We start from the raw sequence: 20,210 nt of genomic DNA on the forward strand, positions 1-20,210 counted from the left end.
CTGCTGCTCGTGGCAGCGTGACGTCACATTTAATACGTTTTCACATCAGTGTAACACTTACATGGCACCACGGAGGAATTTCGATTTTTCTCTTTGTTGCTCTCGTTCTGAGCATTGAAGCATTCCGTCAATCTTGCATTGCAATGAGTTACTAGCTGAAACACAAAAGAAAAGGAAATTTTCTTATTTCACACCAACTCATTACTGGTAGGAAACAGTTTGATTTTCCCCAAAAATTTCTCCATCTTAAACAGAACCAGCAGAGAAGGTTACTGTCAGCTGTAATGCAATGTGTTTCGCTACAAATTGTCTCTCTTCTAATTGTTGTCCCTCTTTACCTTAACCCTAATTCAGCTTTAACCAAAATAACCTTCTCCATGAAAGCTATTAAGCTAAACTAATGCTGGACAACACATAATAAAACTCCTTGGGTAACAGAATTTAACAAAACCAGGACATGCTTGGCCCATGTTAGTGCAGAGAAAAGTAGGGAGAGACAGAATGTACCTTCCAAAAGAGAGGCCCTTGGGTAGGACCTTGTAACATTTCTGTGTTGTCTGAACTGAGCTGTAACATTAACGGATAGACACACCCCAGCAGCAGCACTTTGAGTTGTGTGAAGTGATTTGTGGAAGGATGTATTCACATTTCAGCATCGATATTCATCAAAAACATCACAGACATGCTCATTACACAGTTTGCTTACCAAAATCACAGCACAACTTTTTCACACACTGTGCTCTACAATTTCAAATCTATCAGGCAAGGAAATGAATGTACCGCACAAACTTAGAATTCATATTTTGGTAGTAATAGGTACAGTTAATTTACTAAAAATGTGAATATTTACAGTAACATTTACATATTTTAATATTTTTAGTTTTCACATATGTGTTTACACATTAGGGAATTAAATCATTTTCTATTACATTATGCATTTACATGTTTAAATAGTTACATTTGTCTCTTGTAAGAGAATTGCATTTACTGTTATCTCAGTCTAAGCCTTTCACTATTTTGATTGGTTGTGGTGATCACATGCTGAGTTGAGATTGATTGTACTCAGCTTCTTCACATGTAAATTAGCACGGCAGTGAAGTGACCTGAACACAGAATCCAAATGAGGAAGTTGCATTGTTGATAAGAAGCTGGACAGTAGAAGTGCTCATGTTATCTGTCTCCATTGTGCTGTTCCTCTTCCAAAAAGTGATCCAACCACCACACATCAAACCCACACACTGAATAATGAAACCTTACTGCTATGAAAACTGACAGGAACAGCTTAAAGTGTACTGACACTCTGCAATAATGAATGTAATCTGAGTTTTTTTCCCAACAAGATGTTAAGAGGAGAACTGTTGCCTCTGAGTTTGTTTAATGCAGTAGCAGACAGGCTCCAAAGAGCGAATTGAAATATTTACAACACTGAACAACAGCATCGGTAACCAAATTAAATTGCTATATTTTGAGATTTTTGCAGAGAGAGCAGGAAGTGAGGATCAGGACCTGACAGCAGGTCACACTGTATAGGCTTACATCACATCTTTACATCACACAGATGAGTTGTCACACAAAATCTACCTCGCAACTTTTATTGTGGATATAGAATGTATGGATCTGGTGTGTATCTGTATGTATGGAATTTAATGATTAAATGAACTAAAAATCTACTTTTGAGAACAAAAATCTTATTCCCATACAGCTATTTTTGAATGAACTGTGTACTGTGACTTATCAACCCATTCACACAAAACGGTCTCTCGGTTCTTTGAAAGACTTCAGAAATCTCAGTAGAGTTAAACAACAAACCTGACAATACTACAGACAGCGGCTCACAACAGAAAAGAACAGAAAAACACACCAAACCAAGTGGTTCAAAGAAACTGTGAAACAATCACAAGGAAAAACAAAAGCACGACAACAGCTGACTAAATTCAGCAGCAAATAAATTCTAACCCAAAGGCATCAGACATTTCCATAACAAAGACAGCTACTGTTTTCTGCACATACTCCATCAAGTTCATACCTTGAACATTACAGCATTTGTAATGAAACCACATAAAGGACCTTCTTGTTGTCAAAACATTAAAGCAACGATTGTCATACCTTACCCAGCACAAGCCGGTGCAGAATGATAAGAAAATGTAGTACAATATCAATAAACTATGTAATTCAAGACTGAATAATCCATAAATGTAAATACTCTATCAATTTATTGCTTACTGATTTGAAGAGAAGCTTACTGATTCGATTTTTTTTCTTTTTTTCTATTATAAAGCAAAAAAACCTTTGCCCCAAACCTGACTTCTAAAATAAAATTATTATAAACTATTTAATTCACAATTTTATTTCTTAAATTTAGCACAAAGGACTTTATAATTTGATGGTGGAAAAAACAGTAGACTTTGTTGCTTTGCATTGTTAGCAATGTTATGAAAAAAAACATTTTTACCCAAAGACTTTTGCGTCAAGAAATTCCTTTTGTTCATTTATACTGCTAGTTTACTGATGTCCTATTTTATGTGAGAAGTTCAAAATGTCCCTTTACCTTAAACTGTTTCTCCAGTTGTGTCCTCCCACTGCGTCCTGGCGTTGTGATTGTGTTAAAGTAGCTGTGAAGCTGGCTGGCTGAGACTTCTGTGTCTTTCCCCAAAATGGATTCTGTCAAGGCATCGTGTATGAAGATATACTGTTCCTGGATAAGCCAAAAGGTGAAACAAAATTCATATATTAATTAGATGCTGGTATTGCAGATCATGGTACATGTACCTGATTTGGTAGGTGGTATGCTTAAGCAACTGCAACTTTGTGAGAGGATCAAGTATCACTTAGAATAGTCTTTAGAATTGTTCTTAATTTCCAGTGATGAAGAAGAATGAACATCCAGCAGATATGCTGAACATGCACTACACGTTAAAAGTTTTAGAATGCCTCAGTTTTTCCAGTTTTTTATTGAAATTCAAGTAATTCAAGTCCAATGAATAGCTTGAAATGGTACAAAGGTAAGTGGTGAACTGCCAAAGGTTAAAAAAAAGTAAGGTTATCCAAAACTGAAAAATAATGTACATTTCAGAATTATACAAAAAGGCCTTTTTTAGGGAACAAGAAATGGGTGAACAACTTGAAGCTGTTCTGCAGCAAAGGAGGTTGATGAAGCCTTGAAAGTTGGTGCTATCAAATCCTACAGGTGTCCCAACTTTTCTAGATTCCTTCCACCCCCCTCTGTCTGCATAAAGTAGTGTTGGAACACATCGTGGAACCCTCCAGAACATTATTTGAACAGGACTGTACTGCAGAAAGTAGTGTGTTGCTCTAAAAATGTAGAGCAAAAGGCAATTAACAATAGAAGAGAGACAGACCATCATAACACTTAAAGATGTAGGTCTTTCCTACAGAGAACTTATGAAGAAAGTCAAGGTGTCAGTGAGTCCAGTTTTCTTCACCATCAAAAGGCTCAGAAACTGGAGAAACTCTGACAGGAAGAAGTCTGGAAGAACCAAAGCCACAACAGAATCAGAAGACAAGTTTGTGAGAGTCAACAGCTTGTTGATAGGAGCTCAGAGGACAACAGCTTCAATCAGCTTCATAGTGATCATAGGAAGAAGTCTCAGTTTCAACTGTGAAGAGAAGACTTGGAGTTGCAGCAGAAAGCTGTTGCTACGACGTCAGAATAACAAAAAAGAGGCTGGACTGGACCATGAAACACCACCAATGGACTACTGAAGACTGGAAGAAGGTATTATGGACTGATGGATCAACATTTAAATCTTTGGTTCATCAGCAGGATCTTTGTAGCCGTCCAGTAGGAGAAAGGATGGTTCCTCAGTGTGGAACATCAACTGTCCAACATGGAGGAGGAAGTGTGATGGTCTGGGGCTGTTCTGCTGGATCCAGGGTCGGTTCTTGTACAGAGTGAGAGGAACCCTGAACCTAAACAGCTACCACAGCATTCTGCAGCTCCATGCAGAACCCTCTGGTATGTTCCTAGGTAGTCAGGGGTTCATCCTACAGCGAGATAAAGACCTAAAACATAAGTCCAAGCTATGCCAGAACTACCCTGGGGAAAAAAGGAACAAAATGATAAGCTTGAAAACATGGAGTGGCCAATAGTCTCCAGACCCCATGGACCTGGTTTGGGATGAAATGGACAGAAGAGTGAAAGCAAAGCAACCTTTAAGTGCCACACATTTGTGGGAACTTCTGCTACAGAGTTGGAAGAACTTTCTCAAGAATATTTGACTTCCATTGTGGAATGAATGCCATGAGTGTGTTCAGGTGTTATATCGACCAAAGGTGGCTACTTTGAGTCAAAAGTTTAGAATACATTTTGGTTTCTATTTTATTTTAACTTCATGTATTTATTTGTTCTGTGCTTTAATTTCAGAGTACAAGAGACATTAACAGACTTAATGTCCAATAAAAAAACTGGAAAAATTGGGGTGTTCTAAAACTATTATGTTTAACTGCTGTCAGAGAGACAAATGATTCACACTTACTGGAAAATATTATTAAAGTATGTATAATCATTTGGACAAAACAGCTAAAGGGTCATTTTTGCAATGAATTTGTAAAATCCTCCATACATCCATGGTAGACTGCTTCACTGATCCATTGTTGACATTGGCTTTAAGGATGGTGCGTGTTGATCTCTCTATTAACTGATCAGTCATTTCAAAACTTTTTAAATCACAGATTCATTGCCTTTAGTCTGCTGACATCACACATTACAATTTCCATTTATTGATTGCCAAGACATTGTTACTGCAGTCTCAACAGGAGTGTTCAACCCATCCTACAGACCCACCTTACTTGATCCATCCATACATGTCATCACATTTTTGCCTAAACTGGCCAGTAGTTTCCAGTAGGCAAAATGCTTATGCTAAATCCACCACAGGAAACAATGAAGGAATGAATGCATGCAACATATGGTTTACTCACAGACATAAATATACAAACCTCAGTTTGGACAAGGTAGTTGCGCTGGGTGCGTATATGTTTGAGGAAAGCAAGTACATTAACTGTGCTCTTGTCCTTGATCTGCTGCAGCATGCTGTCTATGACGATGTATGTCCCTGTCCGGCCCACTCCAGCACTGCAACACAACAGAGTAACTCTGAGGAACAGTGAGGCATGCCTGGAAAGAATGGATTTAGACCTGAACAAATATGTGGCAATTACTTACTACCTTTGAGGACTTAACACGTTTTCAGCACTGACTTGAAACAATGGTCAGGTCCCCATATTAACAAGAAAACTTTCTTCTTTTTCATATTGTCCATCGTCTAAGAATTTCGATTGCACGTGATGAGGGAACTATCTTCAGTCATATTTAAATCCTTATGTGGAGCTAATATCAGGGTTTAAAACTTAATCTGATGAGCTGGATATCTTCCTAACGTAGTGTGTTTAGTATGAAAACCACTCTTTCTGTTTCCCCAGGCATGTATCTGTATCTGAGCTGTAGTGGAGAATACCACAACTTTTGGAGGCTGTGTTGTACTTTATGTGAACAGAGAAAAACTGATGAGTCATGTTTACACTTTCTAATTGAAACTGTGCCTTTTGCTCCCATCCTATGCAAGTTTGTTATAACAACAATTTTGGCCAAAACTAATCTAAACCACTTTTAATGTAGAAGTAAAACTTTAAGCAATGGCCGATTTAGAAAGTGCAGAAAGAATTTTGAGTGCATGTCATGACAACATTATCTCCCTGACTTCTTAACATTTTTTGCACCAGCTGCATTGAAATTATCGCTGAAAGCAAGTTATCTAAACAAATGAGAACAGTTTCAGAACAAAATGGTAATAATGAGTGTGTCTGCAACCACAGCATCGAGGCAGAGTGAGTTTTTATCGACCACAGTTTAGATCATAGCAGAATGCTTCTTTCTCTTTCTCCCCAGGGCAGCGGGCAGTTACCAGTAAATTCCTCAACCACTTTACTGTAACATGCTGGCAGCTGTGATGACAGATTCACTGATACTGTTTATATATGCAGTTTTAGTAATAATATTAGTAGGTTCAGAAAGCACAAAGTTAAAGGTTCTAAAAAAAAAAAAGAATTTATTTAAACTGTCGAAAAGTCTATATTTGGAAGGCAGTAACAAATGTGCAAAACAATGGATTTGTTGTCTTGCTTAACTGTAATCCAAAATGACCTTTTATGTGATTTAAGTATACAAAAAGTACACAAACAAAATCTGAATGTCTTTTGACATATTAACTCCCACCTTATCATTGTTTCCTGGTCATTTTAAAAGGCTGATTTGTGTGCAAAACAACAACAACAACAGCAAAACAAACAAATATAAAGCAATAGTTATGGACAACTCAGTCCAACACATTATAGGTAAAAGTTCCCTGAGAAACTCAGTGATGAAGGCAGTTAGAGCAAAAAGAAAACAGCATAGAAACATTACCTGCAGTGGACAAGCAAGGGTCCCATGTCAGGCTTCTGGGCAGCTGAGGACTTGCGTACAAACGAGAGAACAGGCAGTGTATACTCTGGGACACCCATGTCTGGCCACTGGGTGTAGTGATACTGCAGTACTGTCCGTTCACTCTGAGCTCGTGCCTTTGAGTTCCCCGTCCCACCAGGGATGGAAGAGAAGATGTTTGTTGGGGTGGGGAATTACAAAAAGACAAGATGGCTTTAAAAGTACTAAGGAATAAGAACAGAGAATGCATAATTGACATGAACTTTTCAGCCTTAAATATATGCTTCAATTGTTGTGTTTACCCAACTGTCAAAGAAGCATAGAAAGGCTGAAGAGCTGTAATCATCTGGTTAGTATCATTGTCATTTCAGATTACAATAGTAGCAATTCAAATGGAATAATGATCCTTTAAGTCAGTTAATCTTAGTCTTTACTCAGTTTTTTTTTTTTTTTTTTTAGCATTAGTCTTAATTGTAATGATCCTCAGTGTAAAAGCAGAAACCAGACCAATCAATAACATAAAATATTCTTTTTGTTTGTTTTTTTTAAACAAAAGCTTGCAGACAGGACATCCCATTTCTTTTCTTAGACTCACCTTTTTGACTTTAGTGTTGCGCAGTGTGAAATGGCGGACAGTGTAGCAGGCATGAACTTTACTGTCCTTCAGTGTTACTAACATGTGGCCGTACTCTTCACTGTTCTCTGTTGGCCAGTACTGGTCGCATTTTCTCTGTAGAATGTAGAAAGCACACGTACAGAATCACACTTGTGCCGGCACTCAAGATCCTGCTGACCCCACAGGCTTGGTCAGTTTGAATATGCTCCAACCTAGTTGTCTAGCTGTGTGAGCCAGCTTGGATCTTGTGAAAGACATTTCCATCTGTCTTTCATTCAGCATGTAAACAATGACAACCAACTGTTATCTTCAAATATATAAACAACAATCAGCGTTATTGACTGCATTTGTGACTGTGAGTCTTCTAGTTCATTAATGGATCCTACACTGAAACGCGGAGGGCTTCCAACAGTATAATGCTCTCCTTTCTGTTGTTTTTTAAATATCATTTAATAATAATCCTTAAAGTCAAATACCGCTTACAAACTGAAGATCATCCACCCATGAACCTCAGACAGCATCAGAATCCTACAGGTCCACAGACCTTTCTGACAGCAAACTGCTCTACTTTTAAAAAAAAGAGCACAGGAAGAACAAGAAAAGCACTCAGAGAGCGCAGTCCTCCGCCAAGGCTGCTCAGTTGACGTATCATTTCCAACGGATGAAATCCTTAATAAAAAATGATCTTGCACTGAGCATAGGCATGTGTTATGCATGTGCATGTTATGTATGGATACTGAATTGCATGTAAATTACCAGCCTTCTCAGAGTCGGGCTGTTTGGGAATGCAGCTCAAAGCGGGTGGTAAACTCCATCTAAGGCTAAATACTGGCACGAGACCGATAGTCGACAAGTAACTTAAGAGAAAGTTGAAAAGAACTTTGAAGAGAGAGTTCAAGAGGGCATCACCAAAAGTGATGATCAGTTCATCACTTTTAGTAAACCTTTGTTTTGCTAGTGTTAAAATAACTGTTCCCTCCATGCTTTTATTTTGCAGACATATTTTTTAATGTTACAGGCTTTTATTTTGTCACCATTCCAGCAGCACAGGAAGTGTTTATCTAAGAAGCGGTTTCTTGACATGATGAAGACACTGCAGAAAAGTCAGAAAATTTGTGTAAAGATGAAAGTAAACAATTCCATGCTGTTGCTGTCTAGCAAAGGATGTGTCTAAACTTAGAAGCAGCTGGAATGGAGACAAGCTCTGATGGTGAAGAAATGAGTGAAGGACAGAAAGGTGAATTTGTGTTCAAAATAAGGCTGATGGCTGAACGTAAATAAAGTCTTTGTGAAACATCAGGAGCTTCACCATTGTCTGTCTGGGGTTTGCTACATACGTGACCTAAATATGTGACGGGACTCAGAAACATTTCACAGTTTAGTCATTTGTTCCTTGTATGATTTCCAACTGATAAATCACAGTCAATTTGTAGTAGGATCGCAATTGTGATTGTCAGCAGGTAACTGACACAATGTTCACGTCATGGTTGCAGCAATGCCGTGGCAGCATCTATATCTCACAATGGGAAATCCTTAACAAATCTGCGGATCCAGACTATAAGCCACATTACTGCTAAAATCTAGTCACTTGGTCCTTATGCCATTTCTGACCTTCCCTGAAAATTTCATTCAAATCCGTTAGTCTGTTTTTGAGTAATGTTTCACACGGCCAGACAGAGAGACAGATTCACAGATTCACAGACAAATGTACTTCGATCGTCAAATAACTCCGCCGTTCCTTGGCGGACTAATAAAATTATTGATGGCTTTGACAAGTCAGTGTGCCAGCATGCATACTACTTGGGCCTTGGTATTGGCTCACCCAAACAGAATTTTGGCAAATTTAATAAATTAAGGGAACAAGTTATTAAACATTGTCTTAAACATTCAAAAATATACACCTAGTTTGTTTGTGCTGATACATACCCGGCCTTTCTCCATTAAGTTGGTGATCATGACAATGATACCAGTATTTTGCTCCCACACCATCCGCCAAAAGTCATCGAAAGTGGACTTGAGAGGTCCCTGAGCTGCGATGTAGGCTTTAGGTTTATTATAACCCTAATACATGAATAACAGAGAGACAGACTATTAGTCTGACTGATGTGTTTTATAGAAGTTGCAGGTGCAGCCAAAAAACAAGATATTTTGAAAAAGTAATGTTTTTGTAACTGAATTAAAAATTGTAAACTTTCATATATTGTATATCTATTACAAATAAAGTGAAATATTTTAAGGCTTAATCTCAATGATTATGGCTTATTGCTCATCATAATCAGAAACCCAGTATCTAAAATTTTGAGAATATTTCCTCAAATCAATTCAAAAAAAGTATTTACAATTCAGAAATGTCCAACCTCTGAAAGTATTTATTTATAGTCAGTATTAGGTTGGGGCTCCCATAATTTATTGTGTTAATACAGCGTGGCATAGAGCAGATCAGCCTGTGGTACTGCTGAGGTGCTATTGAAACCCAGGTTGCTTTGAAAGCGACCGTTAGCTCGTCTATTTTTCAGTAGGGTGTTTCATATCTTCCTCTTGATAATATCCCATGTTCAGTTCTATGGGTTCAGGTCAGGTGAGATGGCTGGCCAATCAAGCACAGTAATATCTTGGACAGCAAACTATTTGCTAATAGTTTTGGCACAGTGGGCAGATGCTATGTCCTGCTGGAAAAGGAAATCATTATCTTCATAAAGCTGATGGAAGCATGAAGCACTCTGAAATCTCCTGAGATGCTGCCATGACTTTGGACTTTATAAAACACAGTGGACCAACACCAGCAGATGATATGACACCAAAAAGCATCACAGACTGCAGAAACTTTCCACTGCACTTCAAACACTTTGGATTCTGAGCCTCTCCACTCGTCATCTAGACTCTAGGACCTTGATTTCTATTTACTCTCATCTGAACTTTGAACCACTGAACAATGGTCCAGTTCTTTTCTCCATTAGACAAGATGCTGCTGAAGTTGTCTCTGGTTCAGGAGGGATATTAGGAATGCAACAGTTACAGCTCCTTTCCTGAAGACTTCTGTATTTGGCAGCTCTTGATGCACTGACACCAGCCTCAGTCCTTGTGAAGCTCCTCTAAGGTTTTTTAAATCAACTTCCTTGACAATCCTCTCAAGGCTGCAGTCATCCTTGTTGCTTGTGCAATGTTTTCTAGCACAGTTTTCCTTTCAGACAACTTTCCATTAATATGCTTTGATACAACACTCTGCTTACAGCAGATACTGTATACTTACTGTATACTTATACTGCATGAATCGTCATTGGTGTAGTGAATGTTAGTGATACCAGATCAGCAACCAACCAACCACAACCCCCCACTGTGACGCTAATGAGGATAAAACGATGCAGAGAAAACCGATGGATGGATGTCAAATGAATTTAGAATATATGAAAGTTAACTTTTAATTTTAATTACAAAACAATTATTTGCATTACATTGTATTTTTTTTTTTGAGCTGCACCTGTTTATCACTAAACTATTGTTCCAAGAGAAAACAGTGTAAGCCAGGTCCATCAATTCTTGATTATTTTTGTTGTTGTTCTGCAGTCATCATAATGACTTCACGGCAATGCAAAACTGCTTTTTATGCACACACACAGACACAGGTCAGTATTTGAGATGTCCAAATAAAAGCACTTACATCCACATAGTTGGCATTGATGTAATCATTGTGTTTGGAGTCTTTCCCGGCCAGCGGCCTCAGCTTCACCCTGCTGTGGTCATCTGAAGAGTAAACACAGGGTAGTGAATCTGCTTGTGTGACTAAAACCATTGCTGGAGGTAACCTCAACCATGTAATAATGCTACCTTGGGGTCCTGGCAAAGCACCTCCCCCAATCAGGAAGCACATTAACCTGTGTGGTTAAAACAATGATCAAACTGAGTTTTGTAGTTTTTTTTTTTTTTTAGTTTTTTTTTTACACTTTACACTTGTATTCTGTGTGTCACAGTTAGAAGAAATATGTAGCAGAAATCATGTCTAGAAAGATGTGCATATGCTTGCTCAGAGAAATATCCAGTCAGTTACAGATTAAACCACTCATGATTTTTTTGTATGCTTATTCAGGGAAAGCCACATTAATGATTTTAATTATGGCATCACATTTCCTTTTTGTCAGACACAATCCTCAATCTAATATACACTACTGCTTAAAGGTTTGGAGTTACTTAGAAATGTCCTTATTTTTGAAATATTTTTTGTTTTCAATGAAGATAACATTAAATGAATGATAAATCCAGTGTAGACATTGTTAATGTGGTAAATGACTATTCTAGCTGGAAACAGCTGATTTTTAATGGAATATCTCCATAGGGGCACAGAGGAACATTTCCAGCAACCATCACTCCTGTGTTCTAATGCTACATTGTGTTAGCTAATGGTGTTGAAAGGCTCATTGATGATTAGAAAACCCTTGTGCAGTTATGTTAGCACATGGATAAAAGTGGGAGTTTTCATGGAAAACATGGAATTGCCTGGGTGACTAATAGGTGCATGACATTCATTGAAGAAATACACAATTACCAAGAACACCTTTTTCATTTTTGGTGTTATTACATGTCTGCAATCATTTGGACAAAACATCAACAAGTTAGTTGACGATCACATGCTCAATATGCTTCAATTTTTATGGCCGGCAGGGAAAAATTTTTTTTGAAAGAGGAAACACTAAAAATCAGCTGAACTGATTTGCTTTTTTCAATAAGTAATAATTCATTTTGGCAAAAATGAAAAACATTTTTGATTTGTTTAGCGCTTTGGCTAAAATTACATCATTTATTCAGTTTAGTAATCAGATTTCATTCATGGCATTTGTGGATTTGTTCTTCCTGCTTCCAAGAAAGGTGTGTACACAACAGAAGCGTGTACAACAAAAATATCAGTGTAGAATTGCCACTGCAACATAAATAACTGTTCCTACAATTGCTCTGACAGACTGCCCAGTTAATTTATTAGGCAAAAGCGAGACATGCTGGAATTTAGTTCTTACTTAAAGGTTGTGATAGATTTGTAATGAACAGGATATTTGAATATATGAATTGGCTGGACTGAGGTTTAACTTTAACTGGGGTAAAATTCTAACATGAATATAGACTCTGTTAAAGAAAGTACAAACACTTGCATTTGAAAGGAACTCATTAAAAATATTTGACAATAAAAATAGACATATTTATGCACTAAATAAAGAATAATTATACCATCATGCATACTGGGTAAGCATGATGGTGTTCTGTGAAGTGTGCCCTCAAAAAATGTGAACCTGAGCCAACAAAGTGGGTTTGTGTACTCACAGGCTACAATGTTGATGTATCTGTTCTTGTGCTTGTTGTCGGCGTGGTGTGAGTGCTCCGACGTGATGTTCATATCTGCTGTGGACCGCTGAACCTCCTGGGAAGGATACAAAATTTCTGAAGTGCACAGATTGTTGGATGGCAAGGTAACTTTATTAGAAAAGGCTGGTGAACGCCCAGAAAAATGACTCTGAGTGTTTGTAGTACCCACGAACTGTGGTTGGTGCTCTTTAGCTTTTGTCAATCACCACCATCAAGAAATTGTGTTGAAGGCTACAGTTAGATCAAGGAGAATGAGCCCATGGCCTTTCCCTTAGCAACACTTTTGCATTGTAATCTGTAGTGAAGTGTGCAGCTTTTATGGCCTCTATCCTGTATCCCATATGCATTTATTTTAACATGGTATGAATACAACACTTGGCAGCTTATTTGTAGCACTGGAAAAAAAAAAACAGGAGGTCTATAAATACTTTTCATGACACAAAGTTCAATTTAAAAGGTGATGATATGTCAATGCTGTGTTCACATCTTGTTTGTACTTGCCCTAAGAGGCTAAAAGAATCAACTATGACTGGTCTGAGAATTCCACACATAACTTACCTCAAAATCTTCAGAGAATCCATGTTGGTTATTTGAGCGGAGTTCAGAAACGTGTTTGATGAACTGCTTGACTGGAAGGGCTTCCATGTCATCTGCTGTAATGAGACAGGACCAGCATAACGCCATCGTCAAAGAAACAGCAACTTGTCCTTGATCAAGTCACAAACCCCACAAGATGTGGCTGAGTAAGTGAAGTGTGACAGCACAGGTGGATACCTGTGCATTCCATAAACAGCGCAACGTGCCCTTGACAAATAAAAGTTTAATAAACAATGTGACTTGTGTATGTGACTTAAGAGTGATATATGTACCAGATCATTACCATCAAATTTGAGTATTTTCTTTCTCGCTCTTTTTTAATGTGCCACTCTTTGCCCACCTAATTGCCCCGATAAATAAAGTTTTTTCTGATTCTGATCATTTTGTCAAATCCATTTAACTTTTGCAGAACTCTTGAAGGTTACTAAAATATAGACAATGGAAGTGGCCTTGCCAAACTGCACTACACCCCACAGGCTCAGTTTTCACTGCTAAACTCTGGAGTTTAGAGTTAACTGATCACTGATTGTAACCCTCTACCTCTACCCCTCTACCCCTCTACCTCTACCCCTCTACCACTACCCCTCTAACCCTCTACCCCTCTACCACTACCCCTCTACCCATCTACCCCTCTACCCCTCTACCTCTACCCCTCTGCCCCTCTACCTCTACCCCTCTGCCTCTACCCCTCTACCTCTCTACCCCTCTACCTCTACCCCTCTACCCCTCTGCCTCTACCCCTCTAACTCTCTACCCCTCTACCTCTACCCCTCTACCTCTACCCCTCTACCCCTCTGCCTCTACCCCTCTAACTCTCTACCCCTCTACCTCTACCCCTCTACCTCTACCCCTCTACCCCTCTGCCTCTACCTCTCTACCCATCTACCTCTACCCCTCTACCCCTCTACCCCTCTACCCCTCTACCTCTACCCCTCTACCCCTCTACCTCTACCCCTCTACCCCTCTGCCTCTACCCCTCTAACTCTCTACCCCTCTACCTCTACCCCTCTACCTCTACCCCTCTACCCCTCTACCCCCTACCTCTATCCCTCTACCACTACCCCTCTAACCCTCTACCCCTCTACCACTACCCCTCTACCCATCTACCCCTCTACCCCTCTACCTCTACCCCTCTACCCCTCTACCCCTCTACCTCTACCCCTCTGCCTCTACCCCTCTACCTCTCTACCCCTCTACCTCTACCCCTCTACCCCTCTGCCTCTACCCCTCTAACTCTCTACCCCTCTACCTCTACCCCTCTACCTCTACCCCTCTACCCCTCTGCCTCTACCCCTCTAACTCTCTACCCCTCTAACTCTCTACCCCTCTACCTCTACCCCTCTACCCCTCTGCCTCTACCTCTCTACCCATCTACCTCTACCCCTCTACCTCTACCCCTCTACCCCTCTACCTCTACCCCTCTACCCCTCTACCTCTACCCCTCTACCCCTCTGCCTCTACCCCTCTAACTCTCTACCCCTCAACCTCTACCCCTCTACCTCTACTCCTCTGCCTCTACCCCTCTACCCCTCTACCCCTCTACCTCTACCCCTCTACCACTACCCCTCTAACCCTCTACCCCTCTACCACTACCCCTCTACCCATCTACCCCTCTACCCCTCTACCTCTACCCCTCTACCTCTTCTGTCCCTCTCAACCCACTCAGCCAGCAGCAGATGGATCCCCCACATTAGGGTCGGGTTCTGCTCAAGGTTTTTTTCCTGTTAAAAGGGTGTTTTCCTTCGCCTTAGGGCTGGTCTGGGGGTTCAGGCATATGGGTTCTGTAAAGCGTCTTGAGAAAATTTGACTAACTGGCGCTATATAAATAAAATAGAATTGAATTGGAGTGAATTGAATCGCATGTGCAACATACAAATCTGTGATATGGTAGCTCACTTCTTAAACTCAGAAACATTTTGGGCAGATATCAGCAACTACACTGTTTACATCCTACATTACACCGATTCTGATTTTGGATGGTTTAGGAAAAATCAGATATTTCAGAGCAACTCGGTGTTCTTCCATTTTGAAAGTGGAAATCAAAGAACAATGGCAACCCAGTGAGCACATGATATGCAAGAACCATTTTGAAAGTGATTTCTGACTTAAGGGGGGAAATAATTGACTTCTTTAACAAAAATATTTCAATAGTATCACATTGTCTTTAGCAAAACGTGCTGCTCAGTTGATTAGTTTTGGCATACAGTGATTGTGATTGTTTTGGTCAGATTGTTTTACTAAGTACTAGTAAAGGTAAGGTGAAGAAAGAGTCATTCGGTTTCTGTATAAGTTATTAACAGCATGTGTTCTGGTCATAAGTGATGTTAAAATATTTGTTCAAAAGAATCACATTAAGGTTAGTTACCCTTTAAGCTGTATAGAAACACAGCTAGAAATACATTAATAGATATCAGTGAATCAAAATGCCAGGTTTGGGTTCCCTGTAGAATAGTCTCTGCTACGAATAATGCAAGCCCTGCTTTACAGTGGAACAACAAGTAAATAAAAAGCAAATAAAAAATACAAAGAAGCTTGCATATGCCATTTTTGCTGTGGTGTTTTTATTGTGTATGTGTGTGTGCTGGGTGGAAGGTTCTGCAGTAAGTGACTGCTGCGTGCACAAGCTTTTAAAGAGGATTATGGGATGTGCAAGGCTCTTGATCTGAGCTTATTGAGGCAATAAACACTACTAACATATGGTCATACTGTATATCCATCCCTGCCTGGTATTTCCTGATATGTAGCGTCCTAAGATCTGCAAAGGTGCCTGGCAACCCAGCAGTTCTCAAAAAAAAAAAAAAAAAAAAAAAATCATACTATTGTAAAATTAACAGTAATTCCAAAGGGGTTAAGTGAGGAGCCTCCTGAAAGGGGGTGGGACAGAGGCTCAGTGGTATATATCCTTTTGATCTGTGATGGACTTTGCCATGCTAGGCACACTGGCTGTAGTGTGAACTGAGGGTTTTCAGACAAGGCCAATTGTAGAGAAGCCCTGCAAGCTTTGAACTGATTTGACATGTCAGGATCTAAATCCTAGGCCTGAGGATCAGAGGTGAGCAATTAGAAAAGGTTTTGAAACCTAGTGTGAGTGTTTATAATTGGTAAACAGGCACAGTCTCTCTATTTCTCTCTGTGTATCTCTCTCTTTGTGTTGATAGATCATATTTTCCTATTATGGCAACAATAGCTGAAACTTTGAATAGTGTCATCCATCTTTGCCTGACATTCATACTAAAACACAAAATAACATGAACAAAATAACTGTCTCTCTGGATGGGATGTTTCAGGTATGTGGACTTGTTAATACTTCTATAATGGGATGTTTTTTAGCTGTATAGTATTATCAAATATTGCATTTAATTCACTTTAAGTTGACTTAATGCATATTGTATTACATTCAATGTTAATCACCTAAACCATTACTTTCTCTCCTGGAGTTATTTTTGACCAGAAACCAGCAAAAGAGATCAGATTTATCTCATAGTAGCTTCTTTTAATTGGTGCCCGGTCAAATCCAAGATGGAATGTAAAATCATTCTGCTTTAAGCCCTTAATGACCAAACTCTGTGGTATCTTTAGGAGTTTATCATACTATAATATCCTAATAGGTCAGTTTGCTTTGAGAGTGCAGGTTTTAGGCTCCTCTCCTGTGGAACCTGCTGCCAGGTTGGGTTTGGTAGTCACACACCTTCTCAATTCTTAAGATCAGGCTTTTTGATAAAGCTGTTAGGACTGGCTCAGATGACCATCAGTTAGTTATGCTGTTGGAGGCCTCAGGGACATCCCATGATGCACTGAGCACCTCTCCAACTCTCATTGTCTCTCCATACATTTATACGCCATCATTGCATGACACTAACTTTGTATCTTCTTTCTGCCGTGGTTTGTGTTTTGTTATCTCTGCAGATATCTCTGAGTGTTCTAGTGCTGTCCTCTCTCTCTTCTCTTTACCCTCGCCTGGACCGTCTGATTGTAAATGTTCAACTTTCTATCTCAAGTACTTTGACACGCTTTATGTTGTGAATTAATAAATGGAATTGAATCACTAGTGTCTAATTTTATATTTGTGTGTTTCTAAACACTTGTACATATGTTCCATATACTTTCATTAATTTTTTTATTCACACATACAGCCCAAGTTTGGATTGTTGCTGCTTATCCAGGCTCTTTAATCACTTGATGATGAAACTGGTAGAATCTTAAATCTGGTTCATAATCTTGGACCTTCAGATAAGAATAGCCCTGACCTAGAACCTTACAGAGCAGACAAGCACCTAACTAACACTGAGCAGAAACACTCCATAGAGACAGTTGGATGGAAATGAGGTTGGACAGCTTAGATAATTCATACTACTGCTCGGGGTTCAGTGCCTTGCCATAGGACACAAAAACCACCAATTTTAAAAGGTGAAGTAAAAAGAAAAAGAGATTCAAATAAGTAGTTTTGATCTGAAATTTCTTCCTCTGGCTTTGTGTAGCAGCACCAGGATTTTTTTATTATTATTTTGTTTTTACTTGTATGGTTTTGTATGGGATTCTAAATGTGAAAAGTGCTGTGTTTTTTTTCTACCTGGGATGGGGATGACAGGAATTGTCTCACTGGGTACCATCCTGGGTGAACTGCTGTCTTCCACGTAGAATTGGGCTGTCTGGAACCAGCGTCTGACATAAAAAAAAAAGGGAGATTACACTTTTAACAATGTCTTTTATGCATTGCTACAGACTGGTTGAAGTTCTGTATGACATAAAACATGTATTTAGCATTTCACTGACATACTGTTTCTTCCCATTTTTTCCCAAATAGCTAAACTACATTCTAATTTATGTTTTAAAAGAAAGTATATTTATCATCAAAAGCTACAAATGTGATGCAGTAGAAAACACTTTCAGTTTGGAGAAGTCTCCAAGTCTGTGTCAGAAGAGAGGATAGCAATACGAGAAAAGCACTCAGAGAGCGCAGTACTCCACCAAGTCGTTGTATAACTTCCAACAGATGAAATCGGTGGATTTGTAGTAGGATCACAATCATGTCATCGTCAGCAGGCAGCTGATGTAGTGTTCACTTGTTGTCATAGTTACAGTGACGCTGTGCTGCTATCTCACAATGATACAGAAATCTTTAACAAATGCATGGATCCAGACTATAAGCAGCATCACTGCCAAAATCTAATCACTTGGTCCTTGTGTCATTTCTGACCTTCCCTGAAAATTTCATCCAAATATGTGAGTACATTTTTGAGTAATGTTGCGAACAGACACACAAACAGACAAACCAATGCAGATCATGCAGTAGAGAGAGAGATGAGAAGAAAGAGACAACTCAGATTTCACTGTGGCAGTGAGCAGCTGAGTACTCCTCTGTCAAAGTACATACAAACACACACTCAACTGCAGGTTACAGATTCACATAGAATGTGCCTCATTCTAGATGTGTTTGTCTTCTGTACAGGGAAGCTTTCAGGAGCAGACATCAGTTTGGGGATCATGTCACGTTTTTAATCTATGACTATAGCAGTTCACGTGTGATGTTTTACATCAAAGTGCTTTGAAACGCAGATCTGGATCAGGCATTTAGAGACAAGTTGGAGTTAAAATATACCAGAAAGAACCAGAAGAGATGCCGCTAGTCTACTCTCTTAAGAAACATTTGAATGTAAAAAATAACCCAGAGACAGAGAATAAATAGCCATAGACAAGCTATGCTTACCTCTGTGCTACTATAAGATTACTTTGAGCAAACCCTCAAATCCTTAAAATCAGTTTCTGTTAATAAAATATGTTGGTTATCTGTGTTTACAACATAATCAAACCAAATGAGAAGTATAGGAAATACATAACAGGTATTCAGAGTCAATCTGAGGGGAGGTCTTTTGGTTTAATTAGGAAATAAGAGAAATAAATGTTCTCTCTTGGCTTGGAAGAAAAGATAGGGCATAGACCCTGCAAGATGAGAAAAGGTCAGGGAAAGACTGCCCTCACATCAGTCATATCAGTTAGAACAACCTACAATTCTGCTGTTCTGACACAATGCCTCCTGTGGTTGAGTTAACAGTGACTGTTGTCTGTCAGGGATAGAGAAGAAAGAGTAGGTTGGGGTGGATATTTTCTGTGGATTTGTGTAACTTTGACACAGCAGATCCCTGTCTCATACCAGCAGTAGTCCGTCTCTTTTATCTACAACCACAGTCTTTTATAAACCTGTACCATAGAGACAGAGGATTACAAAATGTGCCCCCCCCTCAGACAAATGTCATGTGATTTTCTTTCCAATGCAGTAACAAAACACCAGTTTTATCATGTAGGTGTGATTTTTAAACACAGCCTTAAATTCTATGACAAGTTCTCCTTGAAATGCAAAAAAAGAATGTTTTCATCCTTTCCAAGGGCAGGAGATATTCCATACAAAAACTGTTGTGAATCCCAAATAGCTTAATCCCAAATAATAATGAACAGTGGTTTCAAATCCATTGCTTTGTCAACCCATCCACCCCTACCTCCTCCCTGCACAGACACAGGCTTCCACCTTTCCTCCTGTCACAGTAACTACAGTCAGAAGTGGGAACAGTCACTCGAATGTAAACGTGTGATTGCTGAGCTGCTCCAGTGTAGTGAAGCAACATTTATTTTACAATTTACCAGATACACAAAAATGAATAAAGTATGCTTAGTTTCTACACCTTTTTCATAATGTTAGTATAAGATCAGCTGAAGTCATACACTCATTTGTGTTGTTTTTTCTTTTGTTTTCTGACCTAAAGCTCTACACTTAATTCCTATTCCAAGACGATGAACTAGCATTTGGCTTGCAACTAAGCGAAACTACATTTTTTGACACGGTACTACATTCCCCTCACTGTGTCCTAATTTACTACTACAGCTTACTCTGACAACAGTCACTCAAGTTCCCCTACAATAATGTGTGTGCGTGTCCAGACCCTCCCTACCTGTATTTGACACACATCAAAGAGCAGAAAGCGTTCATCCTGGTGAACAAGAACAGGACAGAGAGCAGACGGCCTGTTGCATGCTGCTGCTGACATGATCTGGGAGCGAATGCACAGTGGAGATGGAGGGACAGAAGGAGGGAATACAGAGGGAGGGAGGGAGGGAGGAGGGCTTTCCTAACAAGGCATGAAGGGGGTTGTTCTCTGTCTGACACACACACACACACGCACACACACACGCACACACACACACACACACACA

At 39.4% G+C, this 20,210-nt stretch overlaps 1 protein-coding gene across 4 annotated transcripts in view; it reads right to left on the reverse strand.

The window, feature by feature from the left end:
- The window catches only part of LOC111578637 (receptor-type tyrosine-protein phosphatase gamma-like), a 413,908-nt gene that overhangs the window by 18,109 nt on the left and 375,589 nt on the right, over window positions 1–20,210 (reverse strand). For 3 of the 4 annotated variants that reach the window (XR_008601705.1, XM_055010621.1, XM_055010622.1), the window contains exons 14-23: window positions 17,575–17,666; window positions 12,966–13,060; window positions 12,366–12,462; window positions 10,717–10,799; window positions 8,985–9,119; window positions 7,038–7,172; window positions 6,425–6,579; window positions 4,960–5,095; window positions 2,549–2,695; window positions 62–155 (exon numbers count right to left, since the gene is read on the reverse strand). Coding sequence is in view for 3 of the 4 variants with exons in the window: in XM_055010621.1 (XP_054866596.1) it covers window positions 62–155; window positions 2,549–2,695; window positions 4,960–5,095; window positions 6,425–6,579; window positions 7,038–7,172; window positions 8,985–9,119; window positions 10,717–10,799; window positions 12,366–12,462; window positions 12,966–13,060; window positions 17,575–17,666 (1,169 nt within the window). In the remaining variant the exon portion in view is untranslated. The remainder of the gene's footprint in view (window positions 1–61; window positions 156–2,548; window positions 2,696–4,959; window positions 5,096–6,424; window positions 6,580–7,037; window positions 7,173–8,984; window positions 9,120–10,716; window positions 10,800–12,365; window positions 12,463–12,965; window positions 13,061–17,574; window positions 17,667–20,210) is intronic. The other variant, XM_055010623.1, reaches the window with a different exon arrangement.

Source organism: Amphiprion ocellaris, chromosome 5, assembly GCF_022539595.1.
Source record: "Amphiprion ocellaris isolate individual 3 ecotype Okinawa chromosome 5, ASM2253959v1, whole genome shotgun sequence".
In the NCBI taxonomy this organism is placed as follows: Eukaryota; Metazoa; Chordata; class Actinopteri; family Pomacentridae; genus Amphiprion; species Amphiprion ocellaris.